The following is a 19,281-nucleotide window of genomic DNA, read 5'->3' on the forward strand; positions in this document are numbered from 1 at the left end:
TGCGCGGACATGACTGGCCCAAGATTTACAAGAGTCGTCTGAACGTAGCATAGGAAAGAGTAGTAGATACACACGACCATTGACCCACAGTAACCTGGGAAGCCAGAATAACCCTCTAACAACTAGTGATAACCAGTTAATGACTACAGATCCATGATTGTGAAGAAATCAGAAGCCATATTACAGCCATCGATGGTGGCTCGCGACCGTCTCTAAGGGTAATTACGGTAATGTTGGGGAGCAATGCTCTGCAGTGATCGTGCACATAAGCTGTGCTCCGCGTCTGCGGAGCACAGGGAGAGCCATACTCTGTCTGCACTCAGCACCTGATTGGCCGAGCTCTGGTGCCGCCCACTGACCCTATAAACTGGAGTCTCTCGCTGAGTAAAGTAAGAATAGAGCGCAGCGCTCACGCCCTGCTACCAGACTAAGGCACTTCTCCCCAGAATCTCAAGAGCTTCCAAACTTGAATTTAAAGAATAGGACACATGAAAATCAAATCTCTCATTTGCATGCCGCCCCCCTAACACTGCCACCCTAGGCACCTGCCTTTATTTGTCTACTGTGTCAAATACTGCCCTATAAATGCTTCAATACCACAGTACTGCAGCATACAGGGAAAATCTCTGTCTCCTCTGAAGCTCAGTTTCACAGGAGTACCAACACAGCGGGGACGGGGGCCTTCAGGAGCTGCCAAGGCAACCTATTTGCGCCTCAAGATCACGACGCTGGGATTGATGGGAACTGATGCATGCAAGCAGCGGCAATGAAGGCATTTAAATGGTTAACAGCAGTGATTGGAGCTCAGCTCCGGCCATTGCTGTTAGATACAGACAGCAGCTATGTAATATAGGAGCCATCTGCAGTGAGAGCTCAGCTCCCAAGCGCCCTCCACATACAAGAACCCCCACAATGACAAACATGTACCTCAATCTGCATTAAAGGGAACCTGTCATCAGGATTTACCCCTCTAATGTATTCACCATGCTGTATACCTGCCTCCTAGTGACATTTCCAATCAATCCCTTTGTACCCTTATAGTATAACAAAGTGTCGCAGGAATTAGGACAAAAACAACATTAAATTCCACTCCATATTTAAGTTCTCTTTATTATCCGGAGAGGCAGCCACTGATCCAGGAACAGTCAGGCTGAATCCACAGTTGTCACCTCGCTCATAATATATATATACCCTATGATAAAGGTCTTGGGAAAGGGGTGCTGCCGATGTATCCAGAAGGCACAGTGTCCCTCCTAGATACACCTGGCTGTTCCGGTGTGCCACTGACAAGGGGGCACAATTTTGTTGAGGGTTAGATATTCTATGGGTGACTTAATAACAACAACATAAAGAAAACAATGTGGCTAGAAAAAAGTGAAAGATTTGCAACAAAATGTTTTTTATCATAACCATGAAATAGAACCAAAACACTCAAACTGATATCACTGATATAGAAATGAACTTCCATCATTTGTTACTATGAAAAAAGTTCAACAAAAAAGCAAAACGACCCGGAAGCCCTACACTATGCCCGAGATCATTTATTACTGCAACATTTTCCGGTTTACTTGGCCTAATACCAGAAGTGAGCGCACAGACTGGCAGGATGGTCATTCCTGGTATGTGACTGTTCCTTTTATGCCGTCTTCTATTTCGAGCCTGTATTGTATAGTATGCAGTTACAGTCCGGATGGCCATTACCAGCCGCTAGCCGAGCCCGGCCCTAAGAGCGGAGCCCAGCTTCCCATAATGCAGCAGGAAACTAAGGCCCGCGTCACCAAAGCCATTACATCAATCCTTTCAAAAGTCGCAAAATTTGGGACCAATGAAGAGTTGTGAAAAAAATTACAACTTTTACAGTTTTCAAGACGATGTGTGTATTTATATTATTTATATATAAATTATATATATATATATATATCTATATCTATCTATCTACATACACACACACTGCTCAAAAAAATAAAGGTAACACTTAAACAACAGAATATAGCTCCAAGTAAACTCAAACTTCTGTGAACTCAAACTGTCCACTTAGGAAGCAACACTGTTTGACAATCAATTTCACATACTGTTGTGCAAATGGAATAGACAACAGGTGAAAATTATTGGAAATTATCAAGACACCCTCAATAAAGGAGTGGTTCTGCAGGTGGGGACCACAGACCACATCTCAGTACCAATGCTTCCTGGCTGATGTTTTGGTCATTTTTGAATGTTGGCTGTTCTTTCACACTCGTGGCAACATGAGACGGACTCTACAACCCACGCAAGTGGCTCAGGTAGTGCAACTCATCCAGGTTGGAACATCAATGCGAGCTGTGGCAAGAAGGTTTGCTGTGTCTGCCAGCATAGTGTCCAGAGGCTGGAGGCGCTACCAGGAGACAGGCCAGTACACCAGGAGACGTGGAGGGGGCTGTAGGAAGGCAAGAACCCAGCAGCAGGATTGCTACCTCAGCCTTTGTGCAAGGAGGAACAGGAGGAGCACTGCCAGAGCCCTGCAAAATGACCTCCAGCAAACAAATGTGCATGTGTCTGCACAAACGGTTAGAAATCAACTCCATGAGGATGGTCTGAGTGTTCGACGTCCACAGATGGGGGTTGTGCTCACAGCCCAACACTGTGCAGGACGCTTGGCATGTGCCACAGAGCACCAGGATTGGCAAATTCTCCACCTGCGCCCTGTACTCTTCACATGAAAGCAGATTCACACTGAGCATGTGACAGAGTCTAGAAATGTCGTGGAGAGCGATCTGATGCCTGCAACATCCTTCAGCATGACCAGTTTGGCAGTGGGTCAGTAATGGTGTGAGGTGGCATTTCTTTGTAGAGCCGCACAGCCCTCCATGTGCTCGCCAGAGGTAGCCTGACTGCCATTAGGTAGCGAGATGAGATCCTCAGACCCCTTGTGAGACCATATGCTGGTGCGGTTGGCCTTGGGTTCCTCCTAATGCAGTACAATGCCAGACCTCATGTGGCTGGAGTGTGTCAGCAGTTCCTGCAAGATGAAGGCATTGAAGCTATGGACTGGCCAGCTCGGTTCCCAGACCTGAATCCGAACACATCTGGGACATCATGTCTCGCACCATCCAACTGTCCAGGAGCTGGCGGATGCTTTAGTCCAGGTCTGGGATGAGATCCCTCAGGTGACCATCTGCCGCCTCATCAGGAGCATGCCCAGGCGTTGTAGGGAGGTCATACAGGCACGTGGAGGCCACACACACTACTGAGCATCATTTCCTTGTCTTGAGGCATTTCCATTGAAGTTGGATCAGCCTGTAACTTCATTTTCTCACTTTGATTTTGAGCATCATTCCAACTCCAGACCTCCGTGGGATATTAGTTGTGATTTACGTTGATAATTTTTAGGTTTTATTGTTCTCAAGACATTCCATTATGTAATGAATAAAGATTTACAACTGGAATATTTCATTCAGTGATATCTAGGATGTGGGATTTTAGTGTTCCCTTTATTTTTTGGAGCAATGTATATATTTTACACACATATTTTATTAAACACACACAAACACACACAGGTGTGAGAAGAAGAAATGCAGGGTACCCTGTAAACCCCCTTGTGCATTATGTCTTACTTGTGGATTTTTGAACAGTGCGTACTTCTCGATGCGTTCCACAAACATCAGCTTGTTCTGGCTATCCCGAGTCCAGTTTAATAAGTTCTCAACTAGGTTTTCATGGTCTTCAAAGATCCGATCTGGGAGGAAGACAAAGTTAAAACAAGGTAATTATGACATATTAAAATGAAGAAAATGTGAAGCAATTGTTATTACCTACTGTATTAAATAAGGTGTGGTTGCATTAAACAGAAACCTGCCACTCACATCTGTACTACATTAAATATGTGCGGAAAATGTACAGAAGCGTCAATATTAGGAATGACTGTACAAAGAAAAGGCCCAATTAACTAGCGGCTCTGAAAGGCTCGGCCAAGTCCGGATAATGCAGAGAGAGCAGCTGACTGACACTTTCCGTTAATTACATCTTATATGGATAATGGGGAAAATGAAGCCATTTTATTTGGAGTACAGAACCTGTTCCACTATTTAGATGAATAAAATAAATAAATTACAGAAACACCAAATCTCCAAGTACAAGCTTTATATCGGCCACCGCTATGGAAGCTCATACGCTTGGAAATTTAACACAGCGCTGTCTTGTTCTTCCTAAATTTCAAGAAAAATAATGAAAATTAAATGGTGATCCTGACAAAAATAATAGTTAATAAAAGGCTCAAAATTTGATGTTAAAAAATCAGTTTTCCTTATAGGAAGCAGATCAGAGATTTTAGAGCAGATTTAAGATTACAGCAGTGACCCGGCAGCTGCAGGAAGGGCCAATGACACCAAGGGAGGGCGCCCCATAGAGAACCACATTCTTTCTGACAGGTCATGAACATGTCTGAAAGCATCCGCAGCAGAAAAACCAACACCTAGGCAGGGTACCAGTGTGACCAGCCATGGCCACAGAACCATTCCTGCCCCTCATATATGTGTCTGATGCCGGGGGTTCGCTCACACCAGGGTATATATCGGACGAGTGCCATCCGATCCTTTACTGCATTGCACTTAGACCAATGTTATACTATGAGGCAGTGCAGATCGATGTTTCTTTCTACAGATCAAATTGGCCGGTGGGAAAAAACGCAGAATGCTGTAAGTAGTTCCGCAAATTGCATCACACTTACCCATTCAAGTCTATGGGTGCGTGGAAAACATCAGACTGCACTTTGATGTCATCCAACTGCAGTCCAAATTACGCAGACACAGACAATGGAGAAATTAAGTTCTCAGTCTTTTCCACACTTGTGATACCATACTCTCATCCAGGAGAATCTGATCACAGTAAATGGACACAGATTAAATTTTGATCAGAATATGCACAGAATGAAAAGCTGAAAGTTAGGTGTGCAACTTTTTAGAGCGCCGGAGAAAACTGGGACCGTAAGTGACTCTCCAGCGCCGGCGCACACGAAAATTGAAGTCACTTCCCTGAGAAAAGGTGGAACCCAGGAAAGATGGCAGGTAAAATGCACAGGATTTCCATCACACACCTGACGTCAAAGGGAAGACGGGAAGAGGGGGAAAAAAAGAAATCCAGTATAGTGAGAGAGGAGGCAGCTTTATCTTCTGGGCTCCATGTGCCCCACAGACTGGAAGCTCAAAAGAAAAAAAGGCGAATTTTAATGAACAAGGCATCATCCAGAAGGCACACAGGTATTTATACAACCTGCATGCCCATATTAGTGAAAAACGCTCAAATGGGGCGACAGGGGCCCTTTAAGGCCTCATTCAGATGTCAGTGATTTTTTTCACTTACGCAAAACTAAATTGGTTTTGGATCCAGATGCCAGTTTTTACCATCAGTGTTTCATCAGTGGGTTGCACATATGGATAAATAAACTCCAAAGGTTCTGCTGTACACTGCGATGTTGATCACGGACAGCACACGGATGCCATTCGCATGCTGCGATGGTCACAGACTTGCATTTGTACTTTCATCTGTGTCTCCGTGATTTCCGCACAGACATGTGAACAGCACAATATAATGGGTACGTGCTCTGTACAGCAAAACTACAGAGAGAACGCGCGCGTGTGATTGAGGTCTAAGTCCAAGTGTCCGTTTTTGCCATCATTAATACACCCGTTTTTCATGCATTAAAAAAAATAATGATCTTTGCTTCTCCTACCCATTAAGTAGTAAAATACTGACAGCATACGAATGGCACGTTACTATTGTCTATGTCACTATTGTCTTCCTGGGGTGTAATAATATTGTATCTTACAGTTATTAGGTTCTTTAGAAGGACGTAGATCTGGGGATTTATTCTGACGGAATCTAGGCTGAGCTGGATGGACAATGTCTCTTTTCGGCCTTGTTATCTATGTTACATCCATGTGCTAGCCGTTTTTTTTCCACAAGGCCACTGACTTGCATTGGCGAGTTTGCGCTGCAACAAAGATCAAAATAGGACATGCCTGGATTCTTTTTTTGGCTGACATTTGGTACGAAAACAGGAAAAGAAAGATACCTGGTACTTTGGAGGAGCCTTTACTATGCACAGGTACAATTATATACATACTTATTATATTAGATCTACTAACCCATTTGTAGCTCAGAAATGGTCTCAACTAGTGACCAATCCAGGCTGTATCCACAGTGCGACTTGTCCATCAGATTGTCCAGCACCTGTCGTACCGTCTGTCTCTCGTCCACCATCATCGTCTTGGAGCTGTCATCTGACATGTGCACTCGGATCACCAGCTGTGGAAGCAATGATATCAGTATCCAGCAGGATCCAGGTCCTCCCATGTTTTACATTCTGAATTATTTGTGTTTCTGGCTTGATGGAAATGTTGTTCCTAATTTGCTCTAGCAGCGCGCTTCTTCCATGGAGATCAACGCGGCTTCGCTTGTACGTATGATGATTTTAGTACAAAGTGAACCAAAACTAGTAATGCAAGTATTAAATCAAAGTCAAGGCTACTGACTGCATATGGATCGCGAGCTCAGAAGTGGAACGGACATTTGTAACAAATGCAGAATTTCTACATTTCTAAATATAAAAAGCAGTCCTCATCTGAAGTTGTTGCTTTGCTTTACACATCTAAGACTCTGAGCGGTAAAGTTTCCACTTATGGACAGAGCCCCGTCGTTAAAAAGACTTGTATGCCATACAATATTATAAATATGGAAATTGCCTCTTCAGAGAGGGTCGATATTAACTTTTACGATTGCTGCATCCAATAGGTGGCGCTAGAGTTCCTGTCCTCTTCTCTGCCTATACGTGGGACTGAAATATGGTAAGGATCAATTTAGTTCATAGTTCAGACTGCTAAAAGATGTCAGCCCATTGTTTACTTCTCAAAGGAATATTTCCATCCAGCATGTCATCTATTCATAAGATAGTGTTGCCCGATCGCTGAGGTTTACATTGCTGGGACCCCTACCGATCCCGAGACTAGGGCTCTACAGTGACCCATTGGCATGGAATGATGGCCGCCACCGCTTACTTCAAACTATAGGACAGCTGGAAATAGCAGTGTAAAGTGCTCCTCTAGTCAGCAGTCCCTGAAGTTAAAGAGGTCGTCCAGGATTTTTAGCATGGGCCTAAAAATCAACAGGCAGGTAGTTGCTAACGAAGGCAAGTGCCTGCCTGTTGTACCCGACATCGGCTCAGAGCAGTCACCGACTGATCACCCATGATTCAGCTGCTCCATTTCAATAGTGAAGCTCTTCTTCTTTAAAGCTGCTCTCTCAATGGCGCGAGTGACTGCCAACATCATGCTGATTGACAGCCAGCTCCCCGCAATCAAGCAGCAGGGAGTCGGCTGTCAATCAGCATGATGTCGGCTGTCACGCCCAGTCAGCAAAGCAGAACGGAAGACAGACCGCTGCCCTGTCGACATGACATGAGAGGAAGCCGCCAAATCGCTACTGGAGAGTTCTGCGACTGCTCTGTGCTGGAAGATGGGCACTGGGCACAACAGGCAGGTAGTTAGCAACTGACTGCCTGGTAGTTCTTAGGCACATTCTTAAAAAAAAAAAAGTCCTGAATCTCTCCTTTATTGGGATGGAGGCATGCATGGGACCTTTAATACATAGCCACTTGATTGACAGGCCTCTTATTTTCACACCCAAGTTCAACCTTTTGCAGATCAATTCTACATTACAACCCTCAAGGTCATTAGATAAGAATCTGCGGCCATTGTGGCGGCCATCACCGCTACTTGGAGTTCGGTACCTTTTTCACTTGAGCTTCTTTTATCTTTTCTAAAGCTATTCGAATCTTCTCTGCCTTTATTTTAGCAGCTTGTTCCTCCTGTGAAAAGAGTATAAATAGTTTAAGGGTAAACTTGCATTATTTAAATTTGTCTTTATAATACAATATTAGCAAGACTATGCACTGATCAGCCATAACATTAAAATCACTTGCCTAATATGTTGGCTAGCAATGAGTTTCCTACAATTTACCGCATGTTACAATGAATTTTCTGTGGGCTAGGACCAGACAGGCTAGCGTTTCCTCCCCGCGCACATCAATGAGCCATGTCGTTCATGGCCCTGTTTCTGGATGTCATTACTGGGATCACTTTTGGAAAGTACTAACCACCGTAGGAAAACCCCACAGGTGTCTAACCAACACGTTGCGGTATAAAAAAGCAAAAAAAAAAAAGAGGTCTCCAGAGGTGGTGGTGACCCCCTTTAAATTTGCACTATTATTTCTGCTAAAATGCTAACTTCAAGAACTCACTGCTCCTCATATATCCCACCAATGCAAGGAGATCAGCAATGTTACTGACTTGTCAGTGGTTTTAAAACTATGGCTGATCAGCGTGTAATATATCATAAGTGGGGTTAAATACCAGCCATGCAGAAGGACAATAAATGTGCACACAACTTTACACACAAATACACAGGTAGTAAGAGTTAAAGAGGATTGAACAAAGTATTCCAGAATGATTCAGGAGAAGAAGACAGAATCCATTATAGTATCATTCTCTCCAATCAGACAGTTCAACAACCATGGAAAATAAAGACATACCCATATTACAAGTTTATGTCTGGTTAGTTACATGAAATCCTTCAAGATATTTATATAACTCTTTTATTCTGTACAAAGTATCCATTGAATATCTGTGATTAGCGATGACGAGTGTGCTCAGATACCGTGTTATCGCAGCATCTCGGGACAGTATGTCCGAGTCTCCGCGGTTGCAGGATTCACGGCTGTTAGACAGAAGTAACCTTTGCGAGGGTTGCCTGTTTGTTGGCTGTCTAACAGCCGCACCACATACAGCCACCTGTTTGATGTTTCGTTTGAGAACCTACAGCGCTTACTGGGATACTCAAACAAGACATTATCAGGGTCACTGCCGCAGCCTCTGCCCCCACCCTGAAATGTAGTGCCAGAAATGTAGGTTTTAGGGGCTGGACTGGTCGCTGCTATACTGGGCATACGAAAATGTTCAATTCCAACGTATGCTCAGTAGGATCTTGTCGCTGTGCAATACTCTTTTTAATGTACATTGACAGTGCGCTCACTCACCCGCTTTGAAGGAGAAACCAGCAAGAGCACTGTCAGTACACGCAGTAGGGAGATAACCTGGAGAGCAGAAACCAGCCCTGCCCCCACAAGTGACCTCAGAGATCGCTGCCCCTGCACCCTAATGATATTTGATTAGGTATCCCAGCATGCACTGGGGGGTCCTCAAACAAAGCATCATCACACAGGAAGAAGTTTAAAAAATAAAGCAGTTAGACAGCATAGTGACGGAACAATAGGGAACTTTTAATTAAAGAATATTAGAAAAGAGATTTGATTATTACATCAAGTAGCCGGAAATTTAGGATAAAAATAAATGTTAATTTTAGACCAGCCCTTAAAATTACTACAGCACAGTATTGTGCATTTCTTTAGTTTGGGTGGGGGAGTGTAAAAGCCTTGGTTTGTACTTACAGGCCATTTACTTGAGAATATAGCAATGTGAATGTACAAACCAGGCAAAGAATATGGATTATAGATGCAGAAGATGTTCTTTTTTAGTATCCGTGTGACATGATAAAGCGGTTGTCAAGAGATTAGAAAAACATGGCTGCTTTATTTCAGAAACAGCTCCACCCCTGATGGTGAGTTGTGTGTAGTACTGCAGCTCAGCTCCATTCACGTTAATAGGGATTAGCTGCAGTTCCAGATATCCCAGGACCATGGGTTGTGACAATTTCTCAAAGGAAGTAGCTTTGTTTTCTAATCTTGGACAACCCCTTTAAATAACTCCAAATTATTCTCATCACTAACAACTCTGATGCCAATTTATCAGGAGCATGAGTCCAGCAACATCAGGCTGATTACCTTGAGTTTCTCCCAGTGGAATAACCACGATTTAATTGAATCTGGGATATCTGCACATTTTCAATGTCATCATATCAGTCCAGAGCGTGTTTATTATATTAGGTCTAATGAGCTTAGTCAGGAATTAAACTAGAGAAAATGTCAGATAAGCCTTATTCCTAGAAAAGGGGCAGATTTTCCAATATTGTCGTAGGGACAATGAAAAAGATTTATAATGTGATGTGGCCAAATATTTTAAAGGGAGTCTGTCACCCCAAAATGGCATATAAAACACCTAAACCTTTATATAGAATAAATGGCACTATAATAAATATTATACTAGGCAAGAATAGAATAACTAGGCAAGAATAGAATAATTTTAGAATTAAAAATCAAATTTTATTTGATGCCTCCATGGAGTGGCCCATGCCTAGGTGTACCCTAACACCCTCCTATTTGCATAATTATCACAGTAATTGACTTGTCTGTAAGGCCCAGAGTGAACGCTACATCTAGTATGTGCGCCTCTGCACTGGTGCCAGTACGGGTGTGCACACAACAGCCGCGACCTCCTACCTGTCTGTGGCCACTGGTCGCAACACCTGGAAGTGTATATACATCAGCAGCCATTGTGTGCTCCCCCCCCCCCCCAGGGGTGTGATGATCGCGGTCGCAGAAAGTACGACTGGGCCCGTGCGAGAGGGGTCCGCCAATGTCAATTTCACCTGGACCTGAATCCTTAGTTGCACATTCAGGTGAAATGTATTGCGGCGCAGAGACCCCCTCCCCCACACACACACTGTAATACATGATGCCGGCCAATCACAGGTTGGCAGATGACGTTCGCTTGCCAGTGACATGCAGTGCATGGCAGTGATGTCATTAGCTGCCATGTCGGCACAGTGAAGTCAGCAGCCGGCTACAGAAGTGGATGCCACATGTCGTGGGAGAACAGGAACATGAGTAGAATTCCTTTGTTTCTTTTTAAAATGAGGACATTATACCTGAAAATGTTATATTATGGTGCCCAGGATCCGCGGGCATTATTACTGGAAAGGGCCATAATGGGGGCGATTATTACATGGCGACTAAACATTTACTGTATGTCTTTATAGGATCTAGAACGCTACAAAGGTCTTTACATCTGACCAACATGCAAGTGAGTGTTCGGGTCCAAATTTTGCACTGTGGTCCATTAGACTCTAGTTATGCCATTGGCGCCAGCACTGACACAATGAGTGTGCCGCCACGATAATTCATTGCTTAAATGCCATTTTGGGGGTAACAGACTACCTTTAAGTGTTGCAAATAGTTGTCCTTCTGAAGTAGAAGCAAAGTATTAGATCAAGCAAACTACACCTCCTTGTGACCTATCCCAAGGCTTAGAAAACATACATTTCCTTGGTACCAGCTCATGTTCCACACCAAGGACAAGGCAGAATTCTTACCAAGTCAATAAGGAATTACAAAAATCTATTTGCTCCCAGCATTGCTCCATGGTCACTGCAGCTATATACCAACTGCTTTACAAGAAACATAAGTCAGATTGGATACACCACATCATGCCAAGGGCAGGTCCTCGGAGGCAGTGATAACAGCGTCAACCACACTAATGAGAGAAGCCCAAGTTTCCATCTAGACCTCAATTATAAACACAGACATCATAGTCTCACATTTCCCCTTTTTCTGAAGTCCCATCATGTAACTCTACATACTGGTAATATAGAAAATGTTCAGCACAGCCGAAGGGAGGAGGTGCACGGTCATAGGTTCCCAAGCCTCAATGTGTAAATAACAAGTGACTGGCACACTCCGGACGTGTTGTGATGCAAAATAGGGGGTTTATTATACATACAGTAAACACAAACGTTTCGGTCGTAACTGGACCTTCATCAGTGTGCTAGATTACTAGTATGTTGGAGGAGCCCCACAAGTTAGAACTAAGATGCATCGGAAGCCTGAAGCTATATAGAATTCAGGTTGTAGAAGCAGTACATAGACGCAGGGAAGTATGTCCCAGGTGGCGCTATCAGAGGAAAGCCTGAAGCTATATAGATCCCAGGTTGTAGAAGCAATTTGCTGATGCAGGGTAGTGTGTCACAGGTGACACTATCCACCCAGTAAATATGAAGCCACGCGGTGTCACCGCTGTTAAGAGCTAAGAGGGAAGTGCACGCTATCAGCCTGATGAATGGAGGAAGCACGCAGTGTCCACCGCAAGTGAAGGCTCACTGGGATCTATATAGCTTCAGGCTTTCCTCTGATAGCGCCACCTGGGACATACTCCCCTGCGTCTATGTACTGCTTCTACAACCTGAATTCTATATAGCTTCAGGCTTCCGATGCATCTTAGTTCTAACTTGTGGGGCTCCTCCAACATACTAGTAATCTAGCACACTGATGAAGGTCCAGTTACGACCGAAACGTTTGTGTTTACTGTATGTATAATAAACCCCCTATTTTGCATCACAAGACGTCCGGAGTGTGCCAGTCACTTGTTATTTAGTAACTCTACATACTGACCCATATAGCACTAAAAAAAAGACCCCGTGCCGGTGGTTACATGTTGGGATAATCATGTAAGGGATTAAAACAAGATGATGGGGAAAGCCCTCCTCTGATATACAATGTTAAGGATTAGGAAACTATCAATTTCTATTCCAACCTAAAGGGGTTGTCTGATACTTTAATATTGAAGGCCAATCCATAGTATAGGTCATCCACACCAGATGGATGAGGGTGCAACCCATGGCACCCCCCCACACACCAGATTGATGAGGGTGTGACGCCCAGCACCCCCACATATACTAGATCGATGAGGGTGCGACCCCCGGCACCCTCACATATACCAGATCGATGTGGGTGCGACCCCCGGCACCCCCACATATACTAGATCGATGAGGGTGCGACCCCCACACATACAAAATCAATGAGGGTGCGACCGCGGGCACACCTCTGCACATACCAGATTGATGAGGGTGTGACTCCTGTCACCCGCAGATCAGCTGTTCCCAGTGCTGGCGAGATGTGATCGGTTACTGAGCTGCACAGCTCCATCAACTGCATAGTGGCTGCAGCAAGGTACTGCACCATCTGCCACTATTCTGCTCCATAAGGCCCCTTTCACACATCAGTTTTTTCCAGTCAGGCACAACCAGTCAAACTTTGAAAAAAACGGATCCAGCAAAAGCTTTATCCGAAACACGCGTCGGGAGGGTCGGGGGACGATGTGGCTCGCAGTTCAGCGTGCATCACTACATGGTATGTTTCCATTTCTTTATTAACATGCTCTGTAAGCCTGGTTATAGTTCCCTTAGTGCCACTGTTTGGTCTTATACAGTGGGGCAAAAAAGTATTTAGTCAGTCAGCAATAGTGCAAGTTCCACCACTTAAAAAGATGAGAGGCGTCTGTAATTTACATCATAGGTAGACCTCAACTATGGGAGACAAACTGAGAAAAAAAAATCCAGAAAATCACATTGTCTGTTTTTTTATCATTTTTTTTGCATTTTATGGTGGAAAATAAGTATTTGGTCAGAAACAAACAATCAAGATTTCTGGCTCTCACAGACCTGTAACTTCTTCTTTAAGAGTCTCCTCTTTCCTCCACTCATTACCTGTAGTAATGGCACCTGTTTAAACTTGTTATCAGTATAAAAAGACACCTGTGCACACCCTCAAACAGTCTGACTCCAAACTCCACTATGGTGAAGACCAAAGAGCTGTCAAAGGACACCAGAAACAAAATTGTAGCCCTGCACCAGGCTGGGAAGACTGAATCTGCAATAGCCAACCAGCTTGGAGTGAAGAAATCAACAGTGGGAGCAATAATTAAAAAATGGAAGACATACAAGACCACTGATAATCTCCCTCGATCTAGGGCTCCACGCAAAATCCCACCCCGTGGGCTCAGAATGATCACAAGAACGGTGAGCAAAAATCCCAGAACCACGCGGGGGGACCTAGTGAATGAACTGCAGAGAGCTGGGACCAATGTAACAAGGCCTACCATAAGTAACACACTACGCCACCATGGACTCAGATCCTGCAGTGCCAGATGTGTCCCACTGCTTAAGCCAGTACATGTCCGGGCCCGTCTGAAGTTTGCTAGAGAGCATTTGGATGATCCAGAGGAGTTTTGGGAGAATGTCCTATGGTCTGATGAAACCAAACTGGAACTGTTTGGTAGAAACACAACTTGTCGTGTTTGGAGGAAAAAGAATACTGAGTTGCATCCATCAAACACCATACCTACTGTAAAGCATGGTGGTGAAAACATCATGTTTTGGGGCTGTTTCTCTGCAAAGGGGCCAGGACGACTGATCCGGGTACATGAAAGAATGAATGGGGCCATGTATCGTGATATTTTGAGTGCAAACCTCCTTCCATCAGCAAGGGCATTGAAGATGAAATGTGGCTGGGTCTTTCAACATGACAATGATCCAAAGCACACCGCCAGGGCAACGAAGGAGTGGCTTCGTAAGAAGCATTTCAAGGTCCTGGAGTGGCCTAGCCAGCCTCCAGATCTCAACCCTATAGAAAACCTTTGGAGGGAGTTGAAAGTCCGTGTTGCCAAGTGAAAAGCCAAAAACATCACTGCTCTAGAGGAGATCTGCATGGAGGAATGGGCCAACATACCAACAACAGTGTGTGGCAACCTTGTGAAGACTTACAGAAAACGTTTGACCTCTGTCATTGCCAACAAAGGATATATTACAAAGTATTGAGATGAAATTTTGTTTCTGACCAAATACTTATTTTCCACCATAATATGCAAATAAAATGTTAAAAAAACAGACAATGTGATTTTCTGGATTTTTTTTTCTCAGTTTGTCTCCCATAGTTGAGGTCTACCTATGATGTAAATTACAGACGCCTCTCATCTTTTTAAGTGGTGGAACTTGCACTATTGCTGACTGACTAAATACTTTTTTGCCCCACTGTAGCATACAGTGGGGCAAAAAAGTATTTAGTCAGTCAGCAATAGTGCAAGTTCCACCACTTAAAAAGATGAGAGGCGTCTGTAATTTACATCATAGGTAGACCTCAACTATGGGAGACAAACTGAGAAAAAAAAATCCAGAAAATCACATTGTCTGTTTTTTTAACATTTTATTTGCATATTATGGTGGAAAATAAGTATTTGGTCAGAAACAAACAATCAAGATTTCTGGCTCTCACAGTCCTGTAACTTCTTCTTTAACCCCTTAGTGACAGAGCCAATTTGGTACTTAATGACCGAGCCAATTTTTGCAATTCTGACCACTGTCACTTTATGAGGTTATACCTCTGGAACGCTTCAACGGATCCCGCTGATTCTGAGATTGTTTTTTCGTGACATATTGTACTTCATGTTAGCGGTAACATTTCTTCGATATTACTTGCGATTATTTATGAAAAAAACGGAAATATGGCGAAAATTTTAAAAATTTTGCAATTTTCAAACTTTGTATTTTTATGCCCTTAAATCAGAGAGATATGTCACGAAAAACAGTTAATAAATAACATTTCCCACATGTCTACTTTACATCAGCACAATTTTGGAAACAAAATTTTTTTTTGTTAGGGAGTTATAAGGGTTAAAAGTTGACCAGCAATTTCTCATTTTTACAACACCATTTTTTTTTAGGGACCACATCACATTTGAAGTCATTTTGAGGGGTCTATATGATAGAAAATAATGAAGTGTGACACCATTCTAAAAACTACACCCCTCAAGGTTCTCAAAACCACATTCAAGAAGTTTATTAACCCTTTACGTGCTTCACAGGAACTGAAACAATGTGGAAGGAAAAAATGAACATTTAACTTTTTTTTGCAAACATCTTAATTCAGAACCATTTTTTTTATTTTCACAAGTGTAAAAACAGAAATGTAACCATAAATTTTGTTATGCAATTTCTCCTGAATACGCCAATACCCCATATGTGGGGGTAAACCACGTTTTGGGCGCACCGCAGAACTTAGAAGTGAAGGAGCGCCGTTTGACTTTTTCAATGCAGAATTGGCTGGAATTGAGATCGGACGCCATGTCACGTTTAGAGAGTCCCTGATGTGCCTAAACAGTGGAAACTCCCCACAAGTGACACCATTTTGGAAACTAGACCCCATAAGGAACTTATCTAGATGTGTGGTGAGCACTTTGAACCCCCAAGTGCGTCACAGAAGTTTATAACGTAGAGCCGTGAAAATAAAAAATCGCTTTTGTTTACACAAAAATGATCTTTTCGCCCACAAATTCTTATTTTCACAAGGGTAACTGGAGAAATTAGACCACAAAAGTTGTTGTGCGATTTCTCCTGAGTACGCTGATACCCAATATGTGGGGGTAAACCACTGTTAGGGCACACCGCAGAGCTTGGAAGAGAAGGAGCGCCGTTTTACTTTTTCAATGTAGAATTGGCTGGAATTGAGATCAGATGCCATGTCGCGTTTGGAGAGCCCCTGATGTGCCTAAACAGTGGAAACCCCCCACAAGTGACACCATTTTGGAAACTAGACCCCTTAAGGAACTTATCTAGATGTGTGGCGAGCACTTTGAACCCCCATGTGCTTCACAGAAGTTTATAACGTATAGAGCCGTGAAAAAAAAAATTGCATTTTTTCTACAAAAATGATCTTTTTGCCCACAAATTTTTATTTTCACAAGGGTAACAGGAGAAATTAGACCACTAAAGTTGTTGTGCAATTTTTCCTGAGTACGTCGATACCCAATATGTGGGGGTAAACCACTGTTTGGGCGCACCGCAGAGCTTGGAAGAGAAAGAGTGCCGTTTTACTTTTTCAATGTAGAATTGGCTGGAATTGAGATCGGACGCCATGTCGCGTTTGGAGAGCCCCTGATGTGCCTAAACAGTAGAAATCCCCCACAAGTGACCCCATTTTGGAAACTAGACCCCCCATGGAACTTATCTAGATGTGTGGTGAGAACCTTGAATGCCCAAGTGCTTCACAGAAGTTTATAATGCAGAGCCGTGAAAATAAAAAATATTTTTTTTTCCCACAAAAAAGATTTTTTAGCCCCCAAGTTTTTATTTTCACAAGGGTGACAAGAGAAATTGGACCCCAAAAGTTGTTGTCCAATTTGTCCTGAGTATGCTGGTACCCCATATGTGGGGGTAAACCACTGTTTGGGTGCACGGCAGAGCTCGGAAGGAAGGAGCGCCGTTTTGGAATGCAGACTTTGATAGAATGGTCTGTGGGCATTATGTTGCGATTGCAGAGCCCCTGATGTACCTAAACTGTAGTAACCCCCCACAAGTGACCCCATTTTGGAAACTAGACCCCCCAAGGAACTTATCTAGATGTGTGGTGAGAACTTTGAATGCCCAAGTGCTTCACAGAAGTTTAGAATGCAGAGTCGTGAAAATAAATATTTTTTTTTTCACAAAAAAGATATTGTAGCCCCCAAGTTTTTATTTTCACAAGGGTAACAAGAGAAATTGGACCACAGAAGTTGTTGTCCAATTTATCTCGAGTACGCTGATGCCCCATATGTGGGGGTAACCCACTGTTTGGGCGCACGGCAGAGCTCAGCAGGGAGGGAGCACCATTTGACTTTTTGAGCGCAAAATTGGCTGTCGTGTTTGGAGACCCCCTGATGTACCTAAATAGTGGAAACCCCCCAATTCTAGCTCCAACCCTAACCCCAACACACCCCTAACCCTAATCCCAACCTGATTCATAATCCTAATCACTAACCCTAACCATAATCACAACCCTTACCCCAAAACAACCCTAATGTCAACCCTAACCATAACCCTAATCAAAACCCTAAATCCAACACACCCCTAATCCTAATCTCAACCCTAACCTCAAACCTAACCCTAATCCCAATACACCCCTAATCACAACCCTAACCTTAACCCTAATCCCAAGCCTAACCCTAATCCCAGCTCTAACCCTAACTTTAGCCCCAACCCTAGCCCTAACTTTAGCCCTAACTTTAGCCCCAACCCTAACCCTAGCCCTAAGGCTACTTTCACACTTGCGTCGTTTGGCATTCCGTCGCAATCCGTCGTTTTGTACAAGAAACGGATCCTGCAAATGTACCCGCAGGATGCGTTTTTTGCCCACGGATCGTGACGGATGGCCACACGTCGCGTCCGTCGTGCACTGGATCAGTTGTGTTTTGGCGGACCGTCGGCACAAAAAAACGTTCAATGAAACGTTTTTTGTACGTCACATCCGCCATTTCTGACCGCGCATGCGTGGCCGTAACTCCGCCCCCTGCTCCCCAGGACATAGATTGGGCAGTGGATGCGTTGAAAAACTACAGCTGCTGCCCACGTTGTGCACAATTTTCACAACGTGCGTCGGTATGTCGGGCCGACGCATTGTGACGGCCCCGTACCGACGTAAGTGTGAAAGAAGCCTAACCCTAAATTTAGCCCCAACCCTAACCCTAAATTTAGCCCCAACCCTAGCCCTAACCCTAGCCCTAACCCTACCCCTAATTTTAGCCCCAACTGCTGTTCTTCTGCCGGCCGGCAGATGGAGACAGATGGCGGGCGCACTGCGCATGCGCCCGCCATTTTCTTCTGCCGGCGGCCAGGAGGAGCAGCAAGAGGATCCAGGGACACAGGTGAGTATTGTAGGGTCCCCGAATCCCCCTATTTCTCTGTCCTCTGATGTGCGATCACATCAGAGGACAGAGAATTACACTTTACTTTTTTTTTTTTTTGCGGTCGCCGGTAAACAGTTAATTACCGGCGATCGCAAAACAGGGGTCGGTAAAACCGACCCCGATCATGCTCTTTGGGGTCACGGCTACCCCCGGCAGCCGAGACCCCAAAGATTCTCGCGGGGCCGGCCGGCGGGCGCACTGCGCCCGCCATTTTGAAGATGGCGGCACCCACCGGGAGACACGAGGAGCATCGGGGGAGATAGGTGAGTATTGGGGGGCTACCTGGGACCCCTTTTCTCTGTCCTCCGATGTGCGATCACATCGGAGGACAGAGAAATTAAAAAGAGATCGCGTTTTTTTTTTGCGATCGCCGGTAAACGGTTAATTACCGGCGATCGCAAATGCAGGGTGGGTTAAAAAAACCCCGAATCATGTTCTCTGGGGTCTCGGCTACCCCCGGCAGCCGAGACCCCGGAGAAAATCGGCCTCTGGGGGGCGCTATTCACTTTTTCCACAGCGCCGTTAATTAACGGCGCTGTGGTTTAAGTACCCTTAGCGGCCGCCGTTAAAAGGCGTATCGGCGGTCGCTAAGGGGTTAAGAGTCTCATCTTTCCTCCACTCATTACCTGTAGTAATGGCACCTGTTTAAACTTGTTATCAGTATAAAAAGACACCTGTGCACACCCTCAAACAGTCTGACTCCAAACTCCACTATGGTGAAGACCAAAGAGCTGTCAAAGGACACCAGAAACAAAATTGTAGCCCTGCACCAGGCTGGGAAGACTGAATCTGCAATAGCCAACGA

At 44.3% G+C, this 19,281-nt stretch overlaps 1 protein-coding gene across 3 annotated transcripts in view; it reads right to left on the minus strand.

The window, feature by feature from the left end:
• RAPH1 (Ras association (RalGDS/AF-6) and pleckstrin homology domains 1) overlaps positions 1-19,281 on the minus strand; it is a 191,589-nt gene that overhangs the window by 24,702 nt on the left and 147,606 nt on the right. For all 3 annotated transcript variants that reach the window (XM_069733659.1, XM_069733660.1, XM_069733661.1), the window contains 3 exons: positions 7,763-7,840; positions 6,123-6,282; positions 3,594-3,715 (listed from right to left, as the gene is read on the minus strand). In XM_069733659.1, coding sequence (XP_069589760.1) covers positions 3,594-3,715; positions 6,123-6,282; positions 7,763-7,840 — 360 coding nt within the window. The remainder of the gene's footprint in view (positions 1-3,593; positions 3,716-6,122; positions 6,283-7,762; positions 7,841-19,281) is intronic.

This window comes from Ranitomeya imitator, chromosome 7 (assembly GCF_032444005.1).
Source record: "Ranitomeya imitator isolate aRanImi1 chromosome 7, aRanImi1.pri, whole genome shotgun sequence".
NCBI classification, from domain to species: Eukaryota; Metazoa; Chordata; class Amphibia; order Anura; family Dendrobatidae; genus Ranitomeya; species Ranitomeya imitator.